Consider the following 21,470-nt stretch of genomic DNA (forward strand, 5'->3'; position numbering starts at 1 on the left):
TAATGTGGACCACTAGAAAAAACACTCCTGTAATATTCAAATGCAGCATTAGTAGTGTGCTTCTTGACACTGTCACATCAGTTAAACATGTGTAGGCAAAATATTGCAAAGTGATTGAAATGGAGTGAGCACATAGGACAGTAGTAAGGAAGTGAATTAATGACTTCGAATTATTGGGAGTATTTTAGGAAATTGTACCTCACCTATAAAGCAGACCACATAGAAAACACCAGTGCGATCAGTTATTGAGTATTGCTAGTGTGTTTAGGATCCCCACCAGGTTGGATTAAATGAAGACACCCAAGCAATTCAGAGATGTGCTGTTAGATTTGTGACTAGTAGGTTAGATCAACACACAAGTATTATGGATATATTTCATGAACTCAAATGAGAATCCCTGGAGGGAAGACATTATTTTCATGGAACATTATTGAGAAAATTTAATGAACCATCATTTGAATCTGACTGCAGAATGATTCTACTGCCACCAACATACTTCTTGCATGAGAACCACAAAGATAAGAGAAATTAAGGCTTATACATTGGCATAAAGATAGTTGTTTTTCTCTTACTCTATTTGCAAGTGGAACAGGACAAAAAAATTTCTAGTAGTGATACAAAGTCCCCCATACCATGCACCATACAATGGCTTGTGGAGTATGTATGTAGATATAGATTTGACACTGTTATTATTTCTTTAATGAATTGTTTGCAACACACAAACGTAGTATCTGTATGCATCCTTTATAAAGCCAGAACATCAGTTTGTAGAAGACTGGAAAACTGCTAGGCATTTGATTGAAAATATGTTACATTTGTGTTTACATTTTTAATTCACTATATATGAAAATGGTACTTCAGTTAATAATTATTAACTGTGATAATTTTATCCTTGAAAATGACTGGTTAAGCTGTTTGTGATTAGCTTTTCAACTCCTCCATTCTTAATTCAAATAACATGCCATGCAGCTAGTCGGTAAATGTCGTCTATTAGCTTGATACGATCAGACAGCATATAGTATCTGTGCTGGTGTGTGGCTACCTTAGAACACTGGCGTGACACCTAATGGTATAGAATCTTCCGTGGGCTACATAAAGGACTTACAGCAGGAATGCACACACTGTATTTTCTGTTTATATTAGCTGTGTGTGACAGCTGATAACAATTTCCACAACCACATTCACGCAGGCCCAACTTCTCTTCTGAGTGTCCCTGTCTTAATGACCTAGATTTAAGATTTCTGTGGTTTCCATAAATCAGTTAAGCTAAATGCTGAAGTAGTCTGCTTTGACAAGGACACAGTCACAGCTTCCTTCCTTCATTTCTTCAGTCATATCTTTCACTCTCTCTTTCTTTCTATCTTTCTTTCCTTCTTTCAAATATGGAGGTAATTATTAAAGTAGAAACATTTTTAAATTTGCAAAGCAATTACAGGGGGTACAAAAACTTCCATAAACCATACAGTGAAAATCATACTATACACCCAGATGCTTTTTTGTTAGGTGTAAACAAGTGTCGTAGACATATTAATGTGTTTGAAACAATGCAGTTTCTTATTTTTACCTATGATGAGCATACGCAGTCAGCGGTCACCATTAGCATTAGCACAGCCCAAAGCAGTAATACAATCCTTGCTTATTTTAGTACCAGGTGCTCGTAATTCCAGTTTGAAGCAGGAGTTTCTCTTAAAAAAGCTTTCCAATTAAGCCCATTGTCAGCAGCATTGTACCTGCTTGTCTTCTCAATACGTCTCTTAGTTTGATTTTGAAAGAATCAGCAGTTTTTCTCCTTGTATTTGAAGCTCAAAAATGTTGTCTTGATTTAATGCATTTTAACCAGATTATCCTTGCTTTAAAATTCAACAGCCCATCAAGACTTTCTTTAAATTGAATTGGATTTTCACATAGACTGAGATCAGAGATCGGTGTGCCTTGTGATCTTTTTTGTATAAACCGGTTGTAAACAGCCTCCAGCTTCAGGTTTGCAACAAGCTTCTTAGTCTTAAGACTTGTCGATCCTTTAGTAGAACCAAGTTTAGGCATAAAATATGTGATGCTTGTCTTTAGTTTTTATATCCGTAATTGCCAACTTACCAATGCTTTAAACATTCGATAACTTGGTTGTAGATTCACCTTCTTCTAACCATTACTAATTTTGTATTTATCTCTCTTAGAAAGGACAACACATTCATGTTTAGGTATTTTGTATCACAAATATACTTTAGATGGCAAAGTTGACATAAATGATCATAACAGAGATCAAACAGTTACTATTGTCGACAGCTCATCATGGTATGACAAGACCATTACGGAGAGAGAGGCACATACAAGTGAGAGTAATGACAGTTTGGTTTAGCGGTCATTCAGTCGATAGACATTTGGATGACACACTCTCCAGAATGAAATTTTCACTCTGCAGTGGCATGTGCAGTGATATGAAACTTCCTGGCATATTAAAACTGCTTGCCAGACCGAGACTTGAACTCCTGCATTCATTCTTTCCATTATGTCACTGACCTTTGTTTTACATCTGGTATCTAATGCTTTCTACTATGAGTTGCCTTATTATGCTTTTCACTTTTGAGCCAAAATGTGAAACAGTAAAGTAAAATATTGCAGAGTTAAATTAACCTCACATTTGGATCTCTGGATGGGAATGGCACAAAATCACAAAATTGTAGGTCCATCAAATGAGAGAAACAGTTAAATATTGAAACAAAATTTTCAATAGGAATGTTGCAGCATGCCCATCAGTCATAAATTGATCTACTAATCATAGTAACCAGCTGTGACTTTAAATAGAAATGTTGTATAATTCTTAACAGTATTTGAATGCTTTTGAATATTCAGTTATATAAGCCTGTTTGTGTTTGAAGTGGAACGTTTCTCACAGATGACCAAGAATAGATGTATAATTTTGGAAAGAAAGGCATTTTCTCATTGTAGAACATTAGTGATAAAATTACAACTTTTTTCATTTGACACAATCACAAAACGATTCAGAATATTAACTGTTGAACTACACTGCCCATGTAGGCCGTATGTACGGCTTATGTCAGAACTGTCTGTCATCATTACCAAGTGAAGTGGCACAGTTTGTTAGCTAGGATGGTTCCTTTGAAAAGGGCAGGGCCGATTTCCTTCCACATCGTTTCATAATCTAGGTTTAAACTCTGTCTCTAATGACCACGACACTGGATGGGATGTTAAACTCTCCTCCTCCTCCTCCTCCTCCTCCTCCTCCTCCTCCTCTTCCCTTTTTAAACAGTGTTTTGTTGTTGTGTCAAATGAAAATAGTATTAGGTGAAAAGTCTGAGGCAGATAGTACCTCAAGATTTTGGCCATGTTATGATGCCTTTTTGGTAATGGAAGTGAAACTGTACAGAACTGTCAACCTTATTCCTCCTTTATAGCACATTACTTGCTTATTATTACTAAATGGTTTAGTGTGAGTGTAAGTATGACATCTGTATTACTATTTTCAAGAGGTCATGAAGACTGCATAAGTAGTGGTATATTATCCATTCATAAAAAATATTGCATTAGTTGTGTTGCTGCTAACCATTTAACAAACTGTCCACACTTTTGGCTATTACATATTCTTGAAACTTTTTCTGTATCTTAAACTGTTTCAAGTATTTGTTGTTATATGGAACATTTTAGCAAAATCAGTTTTAAAGTATATGTTGTGTAACACTGTTACTTTCATTTAGTTATATGCTAAAAGTTACACATAACTTAGCTCAGACCAAGTGGTGATAAATATAGTTGACAATAGTATATATTAAAATTGGGGTTATCATTTTGAGAGTTTCTCATCTATTGTTTACTAATATTTTTGATAATATTAACATAGTATCATTAGTGGTGTTTTTTGTAGTCTGTATGTTTCTTGACTCTGGTAATTTTTGCTGCTTGGTGCAGCAGAATGGTGTTGAAATATTTTTTTATTTCCTCATGTGTGCTGCACCAGATCGTCATGCAAGTGCTTCAAGTGATGAGAAAAAAGAACAAGAAAAGAAATTCAAGGAAGTTGGAGAAGCATATGGAATACTCTCAGACCCAAAAAAGAGAGCAAGATATGACAATGGCCAAGATTTAGAAGACCTTGAAGGAATGGGGAGTAAGTAAAAGTAGCATGTGGACAGTGAAGACACAATTGTTTTACTATTATGATCGCAAAACATGAAGAAACTGCAACTTTATTGCTGCTGAAGTGAAGTGCTGAATTGTTGTGAAATGATCTGATCAGAGTAAAAATTGACAGTGCTGTTTACAGTAAAAAATTGCATGCCTTATCATGTATATAGGTAGGCACAAAATTTGTTGTTCCTCTGTGCATATATGTATCTGAAAACTCTTAAGATTGCTACAGCTTGGTTAAATGAGATTGTGTGCCTAAACACTAACAAAGTTTTAGCTCCAGTTTCCAGAAACACTGAACCGTGTTGTGATTCATTTTGAGTTTGGGGGGGGGGGGGGGGGGGGGAGAGTTAGATAATTGCATAAATGAGAAATGGAATAGTCTGTATTGTTTTCCTTGTGAAGAAGGAATATAATTTTACAACAGTCTAAATACTGGTTTCACCAAAAACAATGAAGGCAGTGCCATATTTGTTTCTTTATTGTTGCTTCACACCTTGTGTTATATGCAAGCAATTCTAATTGTTGAATACAATAGACTGTACTGGCTGGTAACCAACATTTGGTTAAAAATGTGCTATCGTCAAGCCAAGCACACATTTCTTTGGACCATGTTAGGAGGCTTTTCTGCATGGTTGTTTGAGTGTGATCCACTTTAGTTTTGAAGTGGCAGTATTGCCGCTGAATGGGTCATTCAGAGAGACCAACACACCACACTGTATTACAACAATTCGCAATTCTACAGTCCTCTTCTCATGCCTCTAAACAAGTTACATAAAGGTTTCTGGACTTATTTACAACATATTTTCTTCTGGTGTGGAGATCCTTAAAACCAGTATATTTTTTTCTCTAATTCATAGATTCCTTAATAATGTAGTTGTAATTGTCCCCATAAGTTGAAAATGGAAAACCATCTGAAATTTTCCCAGTGTATTTCTTTATCTAATAATTTTCGGTTGTGCAGCTGATTTCCATCAACATTCTGCCATGAGTTTTCTGCCCAGAGCTATCTGGCAATCTTCAGTGTGAGCAGAGTACAGGTGCAGTCATGGTATTATTCCAAATCTCGTGCATGCGAAATGTGATGGCATCTTTCAGCGCATGCATCACGTGATGATGTGCATGGGACAACCGAGTTGTGTGTGCTGCCTTCAGTCGTGGAAGTGAGGGATGATCTAATCATTGAATATCAAATGACCCTGTTGATTTCACTGTCACTATATAATTTTAATTATAGGATTTCAGTTTTTATACAGCTGAAACCCATTATCACAGTTTATAAATTATGAGCAAGATACATTTCCACTGATTCTATGATTACTGAATCCCAGAAACTAGAAACTGGAGCTAAAACCTTGTTGTACTGTATTCCATTTAGTCTCCCATGGAAATAATATTTTCTGCTGCTAATTTTAATGGTTTGCAAAGACAGGTGTACCTTTCATGTTTTGTACGATGCTCCTGGGTAATCCATATCATTTAGTCTGTATATGCAGCACCACACTCGAAGGGAATTTTGTAAACACCCACTTTTCTCAGTCGTAAGTCATCTTTAACAGCTCAAACCAGGACCTTTTAGCTGGTGGATGGAAGATAGCCTTGATTTTATTTTTCCTAAGTTATCTGCCTATTTTACAAGAAACATTCCTAGCATATGAAAGGAACATGGTTGATTTGTGGTTGTTCTGAGTGTGTTACTTCTTATTACAGTTGTGCATGGCGTTCCTTATCATTTGGTGTGAAGTGTAACTGTTTTTTTAACCTTATCCAAGTTCTCTAATACTGCATCGTCCAATATTACAAGCATCCAGTGTATAAGGTACTAAGCTCAGGCTTTTTGTGCGGGGTGATGGCAGCTAGACTCTTGGTGGTACAGGTCTGTGTGCGTGGGTTTTCTGTTCACAGAATGACCCAATGACAGATCATTCTTCTGGCATACTAGCCTGTCTAGTACAGACCATCTTTCTCAATTTCCATCGTAAACTTGAAGTTCTCATGTAATGAGTTCATGACAAAGGAATTTCTCCAGTTCTTGTCTGCCTTGAGGCCATACAACAAAAGTCTCATCTATACAACACCAGAAAACTACGGGCTTTAAAACAGCAGACCCCTGAAAGTCCTCCACAAAAAGATTAGTGATAACAGGGGACAAAGGGCTCCCCATGGCGACACCATCTATTTGTTCAAAGAATTCAGGAACTGGGTGGACACTTGAAAATTAGAGGAAAACCATCTTCCTGCCTAGACAAAATTATTGTAGTTCCTGGAAGAAAATGCTCAGTCACACAGTCCAACACCAAAAGCAGACAAGTGTACAAGAAAACCCATGGACACACAGATACAAAAATATGAAACACATTGTTACAATATTAAGAAAAGGATAGTGGCTACTCACCACATAACAGCGATGCTTGGTAGCAGATAGGCACAACAAAAAGATTGTCAGAAAGTAAGCTTTCGGCCAACAAGGCCATTGTCGAACATAGAATGCACACGCACACGCAAACGCAATGTGCATGCACATGACCACAGTCTCTGACACCTGGAACCAGACTGCGAGCAGCAGTGCTTGGTGGGAGAGGCAACCATGTGCGGGTGAGGAGGAGGCTGTGGTGGGGAGGAAGAGGGATAGCAGGTTAGGGGTGGGGGACAGTAAAGTACTGCTAGTGGTAGTGTGCACAGACCTGGTGAAGAGTAGGGCCGCTAGGTGCAGTCGGTAGGTTAGACGGAGGGTGGGGAGGGTAGCGGGAAACGAGAGAAGTATAGACTGGGAGTATTGGTGGAATGAGGGATGTATAGTGCTGAAATAGGAACACAGAAAGGGCTAGATGGGTAAGCAACAATTAGTAACGAAAGTGGAGGCCAAGAGGGTTACGGGAATGTAGGATATATTGCAGGGAGAGTTCCCACATGTGTAATTCAGAAAACCTGGTGTTAATAGGAAGCATCCAGGTGGCACAAGCTGTGAAGCTATCATTGAAATGAAGAGTATCTTGTTCGGCAGCATGCTCAGCAACAGGGTGGTCCAGTCGTTTCTTGGCCACAGTTCATCGGTGGCCATTCATGTGGAAAGACAGCTTGTTGGTTGTCATGCCCGCATAGAATGCAGCACAGTGGTTGCAGCTTAGCTTGTAGAACATGACTGGTTTCACAGGTAGCCGTGCCTTTGATGGGATAGGTGATGTTCATGGCCGGACTGGAGTAGGTGGTGGAATGATGTATGGAACAGGTCTTGCATCTAGATCTACCACAGGGATATGAGCCATGAGACGTGGGAGCAGGGGTTGTGTAGGTATTGATGAAGATATTGTGTAGGTTTGATGGGCTGCAGAACACCACTTTGGTAGGACATTTCTCATTCCAGGGCATGAAGATAGGTAGTTGAAATCCTGTCAGAGAATGTTATTCAATTGGTCCTGTCTTTGGTGGTACTGAGTCATAAGGGGAATGTTCCTCTGTGGCCAAATGGCGGGGCTTTGGGAGATAGTGGATGACTGGAAAGATAAGTAAGGGTTGAGAGGGTAATTATGATCTGTAAAGGCCTCCGTGAGACCTTTAGTATATTTTGACGGTGATCACTCATCACTACAGATGAGACAGCCACAGGTAGTTAGTCTGTATGGAAGGGACTTCCGTGTATGGAATGAGAGGCAGCTGTCAAAGTGGAGGTATTGCTGGTGGTTTGTAGGTTTGGTATGGACAGAGGTGCTGATGTTGCCATCTTTTTGTGGTGGTTAACATTGAGGAAGATGGCTTATTGGCTTGAGTAGGGCCAGGTGATGCAAATGGGGGGAAGGCGTTGAGATTCTGGAAGAACATGCATTGTGTATCTTCACCCTCGGACCAGATGATGGTGTCATCAATTAATCCGAACCAGGTGGAGGGTCATGTGGGTGCCCAAAGCTTTTAAACATTTTGTAGTGGCTGCCATCTGGAAATGTTTGAAAATGTGCTGTGAATAGCAGCCAAATCTCCATTATTTAGCCATTGTATAATTGTAAGTTGTTTTATAAAAAAATACATTATTGCTGTTCACCTTTCACTTTATAAAGCAAATTCAGTTTTGAAACTTCCTGGCAGATTAAAACTGTGTGCCCGACCGAGACTCGAACTCGGGACCTTTGCCTTTCGCGGTCCCGAGTTCGAGTCTCGGTCGGGCACACAGTTTTAATCTGCCAGGAAGTTTCATATCAGCGCACACTCCGCTGCAGAGTGAAAATCTCATTCTGGAAATTCAGTTTTGGTTATGAGAGCATATAAGCATTCATAAACTCAGCATATTAGTAGTAATCTTGATACAAAGCAGCATCTCTCAACTAAAATTAAAAAAAAGCCCAGCACTGATCATTGTCTATTCCCGTGTGTGTACATAAAGTCCGGGAACACTTTCTATTATGTATTGCACAAGAACCAAACATGGTACAGATATCATACATATGTCATTTTGAAGAGAAACCCTGAAAGTTTTTATATACCTCCACAGCGTAGTTTGGTAGTTTGCCGATAGCGCTAGTAGCAAATATGGCGAGTTCAGGTGCGGAGCAAGCTTTCTATGTGTTGGAGTTCGAGAAAAAGAAGTGTGCTACCGCTCTTCTTGGCGGATGTTTAGAACCAAGTATGGTAAGAAGCCACCAACAAGGAAGGCCATTTACCACTGGCACAACAAATTTGTTACGACGGGTTGCTTGCACCCGACAAAGAGATGTGGACATCCAAGCGTGAGTGAAGTGAATGTGGAACACGTATGAGAGACATTCATAAGGAGTCCAAAGAAATCTGTGCATTGTGCATCCCGTGAACTCGAAATGGCTCCATTGATGGTGTGGAAAGTCCTGTGACAAAAGCTGTCAATGAAACCATTCAAATTGGAGCTAGTGCAGAAACTCAATGATGATGACAAACGATGATGACACTTGATATAGCAGAGCTCTGGGAGAGAATACAGAAAGAGACTGCCACAGTTGAAAATGCTGTGCTGGGACAGGTGTGCCAAGAATTCGATTACCAAATTGACGTCTGCTGGGGCACTCGTGCTTCGCATATCGAATTTTTGTAAAAATAAATAAAATAAAAATAAAAAAAATCATAGTTTCTCTTCAGAATGCAATATGCATGACATCTGTACAATTTTTGGTTCTTGTACAATAAATAATTGAAAGTGTTCCCGGACTTTATGTACACCCCGTTTGTGTGTCCACTGTGAAATGTGTGGCAGAGTGTACAACATTTTAAGATTTCTTTTCGTTCCATTCATGTAATGTGTCTGGGGAGAAAGACTGCTTAAATGTCATTGTGTACACTAAAGTCTAATCTCTGTCTGTGCAGCAGTTATATGTAGGGGGTTACAGTACATTTCTGCATTGCCCACTTAGTAATGTTTCTTGAAGTTGTATCAGTATACTTTCAAGAGACAGTTGAGTCTGTCTTCAAGCATTTGCCATTTCAGGTTTCTCAGCATTTGAGTGATTCTCTCCTGTTGCACAAACCAACTTGTGACAATTTGTGCTGCTCCTATCTGTATTCCTTTAATATCCCCTGTTAGCCCTATTTGATATGGGTTCCACACAACTTGACCAACAGTCCAGTGTAGGTCACACTATTGTTTTGTAGGCGATATCCTTTGTGGACTGAATGCACTTACCCACTATCGTACCAGTGTACCAAAGTGTGCCACCTGTTTTAGCTGTGACTGAGTCTGTGATGAATCAGTTTCATATCCCTATAAATTGCTGCATCGAAGTATTTGTGACTTAAGTAACTCTAGTTGTGACTCATTGATGTTGTGTTTATAGGATGCTACTTTGCTGCATTTTGTGAAGTGTGAATATTTACATTTCTGAATATTTGAAACAAGTTGCCAATCATTGTGCCAGATTGGAATCATATTGAGCTCTGACTTGATAAATCTTTGGTTTCCTGAGATATTAGTTCATCATAGATAATTGCATATTCCACAAAATGTCTGAGGTTACTATTAATGTTGTCTGGCAAGTCATCTACATGTACCTGTACTATGCATTGAAGTCCACAGCTGTGTTTTTTCTCTATCTGTAAAGGCTAATCTCAGGAACTACTGGATATTTTAGTTCAATTATCACTACTAGATAGCCTGAGTCAAGAGAAAAGTTTGTATGGATATAATTTATTGTCACTACACCAGGCAAATTGTTCAGCATTAGAAGTTGCTAGTTAATGTACAGTATTAACAGTAAGGATTGCAACACACTTACCTGGCGCACACCTGTAGTTACTACTTCTGTTAGTCATTCAGCATTCCAGAATATATATTGCATCTTCCATACCAAGATATCCCCACTTCAGTCACAAATTTTGTTTAATACCCCAGATCATTGTATTTTTTGTTAATAAAGGTTTATGTGATACCAAGTCTTATGTTTTTCATAACTCAGGAAATACTGCATTCACCTGACTGCTTTGATCCATGTCCTTCGGGATGATATGTGAGAAAAGTATACATTGGGATTCACAATAGAAACGTTTTTGAAATTCATACTATTTGTTAAGGAGATAGTTGTTCAGTTCCATATACATACAGTGAAACCCCTATTTTATGTTTTTGTGTGGTCCAGACTTAAAAAATGCAAAATTGAGAAATCCAAAATAGAGTAAAACATTAAAACCCTCAAAATATGAGCCAAAACATAAGTAATTGGTGTATCTGATTAGGATTTTTAATCATCTCCATTGCATCTTGTAAAATCTATAAAAGTGAAGGAAATTAAATATACAATACAATATTTATACAATAATTTGTGATAATTTCATCAGTTTTTAAAAAATCAGATACATAACAGCAAGTAAAAATGTGTCAAAAAACTGAAATTGGTGTCTGGGTGCAAGATAATAGAGCTATTTTCTGATGGGCTACGACCACAAATTATACATCAAAACACATGTTTCGGAGAGATCTTTCCATTGTGCTCACCTAGAAAAAATCAAAAATTGATGAACATGGTGAATTAAACCAAAAAGTGTGAAGTATGATACGCGTCAGAATGTAACTTGTTTGGGGAGGTGAGGTGGTTTCCTTCTGTAGTCAATGAAAGCACAGCATACTCTGGTGACGCAAACCCGGTGACCTGTAGTGTATTGCTTGTAAACTTTTCCTTTTGCATTTTTCTGAGTGGTTGAAGTGGAGCATTTTGCAGTATTGCCAATGCACACCTTAAGCTCTTCAAACTCAGCACTTGCTGTAGTGTAACCACAGCAGATTTTATGTAAGCACATGTATACACACAAGTTTTCCTTCACAGTAGGTACTTATTTATACCAATGATTGTGAAATAAAGTCAAGCCTGCTGTGATTTCACTGTTTCACTGTCCCAACAATGTGTCTCACTTATAACAATGTCTGCCATCACTACACATTAAACACCACCGTGGACTTTAACAAAGACGAACAAGCCATCGCACAACTACATCCTGTTAATTGTGGTGCCACACATAGCAAATGGAGTATCCTATGTTGGGTGCTACGTTAGATGCATGGTACATTCCGGATTCTGTCAACGTGCTCTGAGCAGAACTACTATAAGTAAAACCAATGCATGGTAGCGAAGGGCATATGGGGTATAACTATATAAATTAAATTGAAGTGGAAGCCACACTTATCCAATTTGCTGTACACTGATCACATCAGCCATACTTCGGAACAAGGCAACAAGTAAGCTTGCTGTTTCTCACTCTATGCTAGAAGCCACTACATTAACATGATGTCGTTATGCTGCACTGCAGATGGAAAACAGACATCAGAGATGTTGTAATCCCACAGTTTTCAGTTTATTGTGCTATATAGGCCATAAATTTTTACTATTTTCAAGGTGAACATAAAATGAAAGAACCCTCAAAATTATATCTTTTAAGGTATAATTTGTGGTAATAGTGTGCTGGGAAACGGCTCAGTTACTTTGTACATCATTAGAAAAAATTATAGTCTTTTCAGTTACAAACCCTGCACTATTAGTAGTGGCAAAACTCGGTTGTTTCCTAATAGATTTATTATATGATTTAAAATTTTGACATTTCTTTCTTATTTGTTTATTGGAGTTGTGATTTGGTTATGTTCAGTGACATTGAGTGTTGGTAAAATTGCCACCTAGGAGGAGAAGACTGAAATTCTTCCACCAACTGTGATATATAGCTTCTGTGTGTGTTGATACTTTAGGAATTTTGAATGTTTCATAGGCTGAGGTATGTGAACTTAATACGTAGTGGGCTGAACAAAATGGCGATCTCGTTTTATGTGTTAATGTGGTGTGGTGGCTGCCCTGGCTGTTGGAGTGGCACCAGCCAGTAAGAGCTCACTAACTGGAAGTGGCCGACGTTTCCTTGATTCTGACCGAGCATATTCTTCAAGAATCAGTTTTTAAATTTAAAAGGTTGATGATTGATCTTGTTGCTGAATAGAGTACATCAGTAATACTCTCAAAAGATGAGACTGCATTATAAGTGTCACTAGAAAGGCTGGCAGCTGGGTCCCTTTGTCATGTATTGAAATTTAAAATTGGACAACATAAAATCGAAGTTCCACTGTAATTATGTTTGGACTCAGAATATGAGCTAAGATTCTGCAACAGATGGATGTCCAAGATATTAAATGTTAATTCTGTGGATCACTTCTGACAAATCTTATAGATATGAATATAATAGAGGGAAACATTCCACGCAGGAAAAATATATCTAAAAACAAAGATGATGTGACTTACCATACGAAAGCGCTGGCAGGTTGATAGACACACAAACAAACACAATCATACACACAAAATTCTGGCTTTTGCAACTAACGGTTGCTTCATCAGGAAAGAGGGAAGGAGAGGGATAGACGGAAGGATGTGGGTTTTAAGGGAGAGGATAAGGAGTCATTCCAATCCCGGGAGTGGAAAGCCTTACCTTAGGGGGAAGAATGGACAGGTATGGGTGTGTGTGCGAGTGTATACCTGTCCTTTTTTCCCCCCTAAGGTAAGTCTTTCCGCTCCCAGGATTGGAATGACTCCTTACCCTCTCCCTTAAAACCCACATCCTTTCGTCTTTCCCTCTCCTTCCCTCTTTCCTGATGAAGCAACCGTTGGTTGCGAAAGCTAGAATTTTGTGTATGATTGTGTTTGTTTGTGTGTGTATCGACCTGCCAGCGCTTTTGTATGGTAAGTCACATCATCTTTGTTTTTAGATATAAATCTTATAGATAGTTTGACCTGAGTTTGATCCATTTACTGGAAAAAGATTTTTGTTTGAGGAATGTTAATACATTACGGTTTAAATAAAGCCTGTTTCAACACATTCTATATAGAACCTGATAAGGGTAACATTACGGCTCTGGAGCTTTGTCCAGTTTGTTGTTTCTCAACACATTTCGATATCAGATAGCCTTGCATTAGTGCAAAAATTAATCTGAGACAGTGTTTCTTAACACTGTAAAACAACTGTACAACATAAACATACCTGAGTAGAAACCTGTCGCATTACAAACATTACATGTGATGGTGCAGTCAACATTTCAGCTTCATCAAACAAATAAAATTGTTATGTACAGAGCACGATTGAAGTGTACATACTGTACTGTTTTACTTCCATGGAGTGGCAAAAAATGTGTCTCCAATCAAGCCCACTAGATGTCACTCCTGCGCACCAGTCTACATGATTTCAAAGAAATACATTCCTTATATTCAGGTACATAAAAATTTGGCCCACATTTTATAAAAGGAAATGTAGAAGATAAAACAGAAATTCTTGTGCTTACACATAATATAGATAATGGGAAAAGCTGATTTATTAAAACAAATGCCTGTGTTACAAGGTTACTTATTGTCTTTACACAATTGAAACAATTTAATTATAGCTCACTAGTGAAAACATTATCAAATGTAGACAATGTGCTCACACACTAGAGGGTAGCTCACCATAAACCACAGGCACAACAGTAAAATGGAACAAAAATGTTATTGGGCACCACAGCACCATTGCCACGCATCATCCATACAACCACCATAAATATCAGTGTGCTAAAATAAGTGTTAGATAGTCTAGAATGATACAGTAACATACATGCCACATCAGGAATCCCAAGCCACTGTACAGCATAACTGTTTGATATTTCAAATTTTTGGCTCATAAATAAAACAATGGATGCATAAAATGGCTCACAGAAAAGTAATGGAACAATGTAAAGAGAGTCTTGTGAACATGCACAGTTTTTTGTTATAAAATAAGTTAAACAATTTTGTATTCCGTGCACAGTATCTCTGTACAAGGAAATCTTATTAAAATGCACATGGAGGAAAAAGGAGGAGATAAGGGAGTAACTCTGCAGTTTGATAAATGAAAATCAAGAAAATACATGGAATGTATGTATTGTACTCCCCCACAGTCCATTCGACAAAATGGGAGTCTCTAAAATTGATTTGCCAAAAACTATAAAATAATAAAATATCATTCGACATAAGAACCTCATCATACACATATGGCCATTGAATTGGCACACATTTGTATAATCCAATCCTCCTAAATACCTTAGTAGCACATTTACTATGAAAAGGTTTTGACAATCATTTTAATAAAAAAAAATTTCTAGTTACACTTCGTGATTTTATCATGTATGGCAAATAGCTAAATGGTTTGCACGATTGAAGGTGAAGTATAGGTCTGCAATCAAAATTAAACTTACCTCCATTATCAGACTTAAAGTCTCCATGTTTTGAACCTCAAAAATGAAACATCCTGAAAAGCATTTCAAAATGGCAGCCACTTAAAAATGTAGGTACTGAAAATAAACTTGTTTTGTTGCTTTTAAATGTAAATAAATAACAAAACATTGCAAAAAAAAAAAAATTTCCCCACTAGATGTCTCATATTATTAGTGTCCACTTCAATAAATCCAAAATGGCATTCACTTGTACTGAACAGTTTTTTTTAAACAATCTTGTGAACCAGATTAATGAACAAAATCAAACAATGAAAAACCCAGGATAGAAGGCAACAATATTATGAAAAGGATAGTTGCTACTCACCATGTAGCGAAGATGCTGAGTCACAGATAGGGACACCAAAAAAACTGTCAGAAACTAAGCATTCTGCCAACAAGGCTTTTGTCCGACATAGGCCCCCACCCCCTACACACACACACACACACACACACACACACACACACACACACACACACACACACAGTCTCTGGCTGGCAAACAGGTGGAGGGGATGAGGCGGAGACTGTGTGGAGAGGGGAAGGATGCAGTGTAGGTCCAAATCACCTGCTTTTTATTAAAATTGGACTTGTGGTAGCTGTTTTCTACAGTGATGTTAAAAATTGTTTTAAGTGTCTCAGTGGAAACAGTTGTGTTCCAGACATATCTAGTCTACTAAAATTTTAAAAAGTATTTGTCCAACCCGTCTAGACTACAGGTGTACCGTTTATGGTTCAGCCTCTTAGTACTTAAAGATGCACCGTGTGAGCATCAGATTGGTAAGATGAATTTACAAAATGAGCTCTACCCTAGCATCTGTGTCAAGGGACTGAAGGAAAAGGACTACAGAGGTTTGGGAAAAGGGGGTAGTGTTTGGAAAAGTCCCCAGATCATGGGAGACTTATCCAACAGGATGAGAAGGAAAGACTGATTGTTGGGGACTGCATAAGACGAAATTTGAAAACCTACATTATATTGTCAAAAACTGATTATTGTCATTTTTAGATTTATCTACCAGGATACATTACTCCGTATTTTATATAAGCATTGTAATCACTCGTTGGTTTACAAATGTAGCTCCAAGCAAGGGACTCAGTTAGAAGTTCCATTGTTCTCCCAGACAATCTACGAGCAGAATTAAGTGTTTTTGGTGCTGTGTCTTGTGCAATCCTTGTGGCTCTCAGATGAGATGAGCCCATATGAAGACATTCCTCATCTGCTCAGCCTTAGTGCCCTGCAATCATCCAGAAAATGTACCCAGTGGTAAATCTTGTGCAGAACATTCAGGATACCACAGAATCAGTCATTGTGTTGGGGGTGCCAGTCATGTTAATGAATAACAGACATGGCAGCCAAGCAAGATTGTGAGGAGAATTCAGTGGTGCCATTTGAGGTTCCTCTATGAGCATTGATGTCACTGGTGAGGAGGACAGTTGTGGGAAAGAGAATGGCAGGCGAATCACAAAAAGTTTTTATGAATGTAACACAAGTGGTGTCACTACAACAGTTTCTTGCATTTTGAATATATGTTGTTTGTAAGCCACAGCCTATGTTTTGAGTGATGATTGGAAGAATGTAGTTTAGGTTTTAAATTTTGTGAGGTATCTGGACTCATCCTGATGTTGTTGGGGAGCAGATTTCGGCAGTTGACTGTCTGGCTCCTTCTGTTATGTTGTTGGACAGCCAGCCACGTGTGTAAAGAAAGTTGTGCTTTTTATTGCACTAGTCTTCATTATATGAACTAGTGTTTTATGTTAAGACTATCATCATTTTAAGTGTGAGTATGTGTGCTGGACCAGGCATGGTGTCACTGTTGTCATGTTTGCAGAGAAAGGGAATGCTACTGTTGTGATGAACACTGTGAATTAAATAGAGATAATCAGTTAAACAGTCCAGTCTACAAGACATGACAAAAACACTCAGGAGGACCCAAATATTAGAGTATAGAATAAATTTACCTGTAGCCAAGTAGTACAAACGTCAACTGACCCACTAAGAATTTTCAGGGTTTCAAAGATCCACAAGAACCAGTCATCTACGTCTTGTAGTCAGTAATATTCATTGCTCTATATCAATCCAGTTGGCTTACTGCAGAGATTGGTTTAGCAACCAGTTGTGTGTGAAGAACTCTGCCCATTTTGCACAGCTTTTAAGTAACAGGACTATTACAGCAACTGCAGCATTTCTTAAATTGTGGATTTAATTTCATGAGCTATCATATGACATATTCTGAAGAGTGACTAAACAGATAGGTAAAATACCATCACAAATAGGCATCAAAGGCTGTATTACAATCGCAAAAGATTAAAAAAGACCTGAGTTCCATAAAGGATGCCATGTATAATCTAAGCTGTGGCTGTAATGAATTCTTTATGGAAACATTGGACCCCAACATTACGTACAAGAGAAACTGAATCTAATAAATACATATGGATCATAAGGCCATTCTAATGGAACATAAAAGGATGTAACGAACAAACTTTGATGGAGGATGCATAGCATCAAACAAGCTGACACTGTACAAGCAGAAAATTTGAGAGGCTACAGAAATTTGTTACCTAGTAGTGTAAACAGAGCAGGCTGTAATCTGCTTTTCTTCTGGCAATAACGACCAGACCTACGCACACCAGCATGAGGCAGCAAGGTGGAAAGTGCTGCTAATATGCAGGTGCTAGTATGCATAATACTGGAGTTGTAGCCTGAGTCACCAAAAGTCATCAGTCAGTGGCAGAAAATAGCTTTGTCATCAGTCAGTGGCAGAAAATAGCTTCTGTGTGCCAGCAATCTATGCACCCTCACCCTGTCCTCCTCCACAGGGCTGAGACCTAATTGGCATAACCCAATAGTATGCAATTGTTTATGCACCAGTAAATTATTGAGCAGTTCCAGTATGTTAGGCTTGTAGAGTTTAGACTCTGTTGCCTGAAGTGGTCGTTATAATAAGAGCCAACAAATCATTGGTTAAGTTTTGTAACATGTTGCAGTTCAGAATCAATATGGATTTTGCCATTATGCACAAGGTCTTCAAAATTGTATATAGTGCTGGGTTTTTTAAGCACATTGAGCTATGCTTAAATGGAAAGTGGACTTTTATTTTGAAAATGTTTTCTGTCTTATTATTTGTGCAATTCTGCGAACATTGTTTATAATATCAAGGTGTATGAATATCATATTTAATAAAATCTAAACATGTAACTTTTTTCAGGTGAGGTGGATCCCTCAACTGTGTTCCAAGCCTTCTTTGGCGATCAGTACAGCTTTGGAAATGGAGGATTTACGTTCCAGTTTGGTTGAGTTGGATTTTGTGTTACAATTATACTTGCAACATTCCACCCACAGTTTCACTCCTCTTCTTCCAAATTTTATTTCTTTGACTTTAAAAGTTACATACCAATAAATGTTTCCTGTGTTCGTTAGAAAAAATCATTTTTCTTTGACAACAATATTAAGTTTAAAAACTTAATATTCACTAAATATATTCAGCATTTCTAACTGAATTAAAATATTATTAGTAGTGATCATCTGTTATCTTTACTAAGTATTGGTGGCCTTTCTTACTTGCTTAATTGTGGTTTAAAATGGATGTTGATGCCAAAAATAAGACTACTGACTGTGTGATCTCAGTACCATTGCAATAATTAGAGATGTAAGTAATGTAAACTGCATTACATTTTGATTAGTACAGTACTAGATTTTATAAACTTACTAACCAATCCCAGCCGTTATCGTGTGCAGTATATGTGTCTCTGCAGACTGTGCCATTAATATTTTGTGATTAGTTGTCTGTTAAAGTCATAACAAGTCTTAAAAAGAGGTAAGTTCAATTTCTCACTGGGTCAGTGGTCTTGAGAACTTTAAGAACAGTCTTTGTATCATAGATAACTACATATAATAAAATAACAGCATAATACATGGTGGTATTTGTCATAATCCATGTAGATCCAGAATAATGTCTGCAATGATTCATCAAACTTAAAAAAAATCTTTACCAGTATAAAGTGTTTTTTTGTATGTCAAGCATGGTCACCTTTGTGCCAGAAATTGTCTTATTTAGACAAGCTGAACTCAGTGTTACTGTTAAACTATTTTTGCTTTATGTTAGCACATTCAACAAGTCAGTTGCACATTTGAAATAGTTGTGTCAATAACAGTAAGCTGTATGGCTGCTGTAGAGTCCCTTTATTTTGTAATTGTGTGCGGGAGTGAAGGAACTAAGTGTATGAGATGTAGTTTCTGAAGATATGCATGTGCCATGTGCTGAGGTGCTGTTTAACAATTTATTTAAACTTTTTAACACCTTTGCTTCATTTTCTTGCTATCATAAATTACATTTTCAGAAGTAGTGTATTTTTACTGAACTTCCATTGTACTATAATTGCTGTGAAGAAACCATTCTGGTATAAAATTTTGTCTTTGAAATGATCCAGAATACATCAAATGTTCAAATTTGGAGTGAATGACTCTGGCAACTGCCATAAATGTTAAAAATGATTCCAAAATTTTGTGATACAAAGCCAACTAAATTTGACATTAATTTTTCTTCGTTTGTTACTCAGAAGGTGCTGTTTCTATGTTTGTAGTCTTGATCCTAACAATGTTATCTTGCGGCAGAGAATAGTTGTAATGCTGCACCCAGTATTGGTACTACTGTTATCGGCTGAAAAAAAGATACGTGTACTTGGTCGCCCCACTTAAAGAAGGTAGATACACACTCCACTTATTCGTGTCAGCTTCTCTGGTTCCAGTTTCTAATGTAAATACTATTCTATACAATAAGATGGGCAGCACAATTGTAGAAGTTTCATTTATATTGCTGTTGACAGTAACTGCTTAGAAGCAGTGGTAGTTCCATGAGGGTCTTGTTGTGTATGTCCATATTTAATGTTCTGTTCTACTTTCTAAAAATTCTTGAAAGCTGGCTGTAGATGAGAGTAGTATGTAATTTGTTATATATTTGTGATGATTTAAATTTATCACTACAGATTAAAAACTAAATTTCTTATTTCATGAGAGTTATTTTGCTTATGTGGAAACCAAATTTATGGTTTAAAGAACTGGATTATTTTTGCAGTTCAAATAAGTATACAAACAACTAATGTTATAAACCTCCCATATAATGTTATATGTTGTTCATTTAAAATTGGAATTTATGCAGTTGCTGATACTGGCCTAATGTGTCAAAGTCAACTGATAAATACTGTAAACTAAATATTAATATATTCTATCGAGTGTTGACATGAAAATAGTATTCTTATGAAGCTGAATATAGTTTGATGTGGCATTTAGAGTGTGTATTTGACAACTCATATTCATCATGTAAATAATATACTCTCTGGAACCTGTTCAGTTAGAACAAAAATCTGTGAACATTGTAGTGTTAGTCAGTTTTATACATTACATTGATAAAAATTGTTGCTTGAAAACACACATTTCCTTTTTTTATCTTTAGTTAGCTGTTTCTAAGGCTGGCTGAATTAACGAGGTTGTGAGTTTACGAAATTGCAAATTCTATTACACTTCCTTAACGACTGTTTTAAACCCTCTGATTATTTCAGATAATGTAGACAGACATGTAATGTTTTTGTGATGCCTGAATCAAAATAAGAAAGTGATTGACAGCCACATAGAAAGGGGGGGGGGGGGGTGTTGGTTCACCTTTACCTTGTCTGTGCAGTATGGCCAGGTCATCAAGAGCTGTCCAGTTTTGTACTGGGTACATTTCACACATTCTCAGTTACTGTGCAGTATTGAATTTGCTGCAGAAAATGTTAATAGCCTTATAACTTTCCTGTGCATGTTGGCAGCATAGTCCGCAACCAATCATGGTAATTGATACCTTAGGTAGCAGAGCAATATGATAACAGTGAAAAGATTGGAAGTTGCCATGAACTGTCTTCTCCATTTGGTTGTTGCTGTGGTAGCTGTCCCATAAACAACTAGCTGTTAATCACTTTGTTATTTCTGATCCAAGTATTGTTCAGCGACGGCATGCTGCAAAAATTGGCAATGGTAAACATTGATAGGAAATTGTAAAATGAACAGGTTGGGATAAGTTTAATATCAGAGCATTCGTAGTCAATCTGACTATCTCATTAGTCACACAATGATCAGTGCAGGAAGCAAGCATATACAAATATTAACAACTAGTGAAGTGATATTGCAATAATATGTTGTTAGACATCTTTAGTCAGCAGCATTTGACATATTGTGTGGTGCGGTACATGTAATGTTTCATAGTAAGGTGAAGAAAACTCCACTTGTGTTCACTCCAATAAAATTATGCCACTATGACCCTACTTAAGCACACAAATGTACAGCATTATTGTAGTTAAATTTAATTTTACTTTACATTAAACATGTATCTCTTTTTCTAAAACTGTATTTATTCTTTTAATAAATAATTGATTTTTAAAAATTCAATACAAATCTCTAAGAACTTTAATAAATACAAACCCATGAGAACTGTTAAACTTGTGTCAAGTAACATAACTTGCTGGGATAATCCACAGCCAAGTGTGACTCCTAGCTAGCCTAGATGGTTATGTTGGACAAGGTTACAAAGGAGGAGGAAATCACTTGGAGATCAGAATAGAAGGTTCCTTTCATACTGCCAGCTTGAATTACTTAATC

General features: G+C 37.4%; 1 protein-coding gene across 1 annotated transcript in view; it reads left to right on the top strand.

Annotated features, from left to right (window-relative positions):
• LOC126260878 (dnaJ homolog subfamily C member 7) overlaps positions 1-21,241 on the top strand; it is an 84,216-nt gene extending 62,975 nt beyond the window's left edge. Inside the window, exons 10-11 of the mRNA XM_049958319.1 lie at positions 3,974-4,123; positions 18,046-21,241. Of these exons, the coding sequence (XP_049814276.1) occupies positions 3,974-4,123; positions 18,046-18,134 (239 nt within the window). The 3' untranslated portion in view covers positions 18,135-21,241. The remainder of the gene's footprint in view (positions 1-3,973; positions 4,124-18,045) is intronic.
• Positions 21,242-21,470: the final 229 nt, after the last annotated feature.

This window comes from Schistocerca nitens, chromosome 5 (assembly GCF_023898315.1).
Source record: "Schistocerca nitens isolate TAMUIC-IGC-003100 chromosome 5, iqSchNite1.1, whole genome shotgun sequence".
NCBI classification, from domain to species: Eukaryota; Metazoa; Arthropoda; class Insecta; order Orthoptera; family Acrididae; genus Schistocerca; species Schistocerca nitens.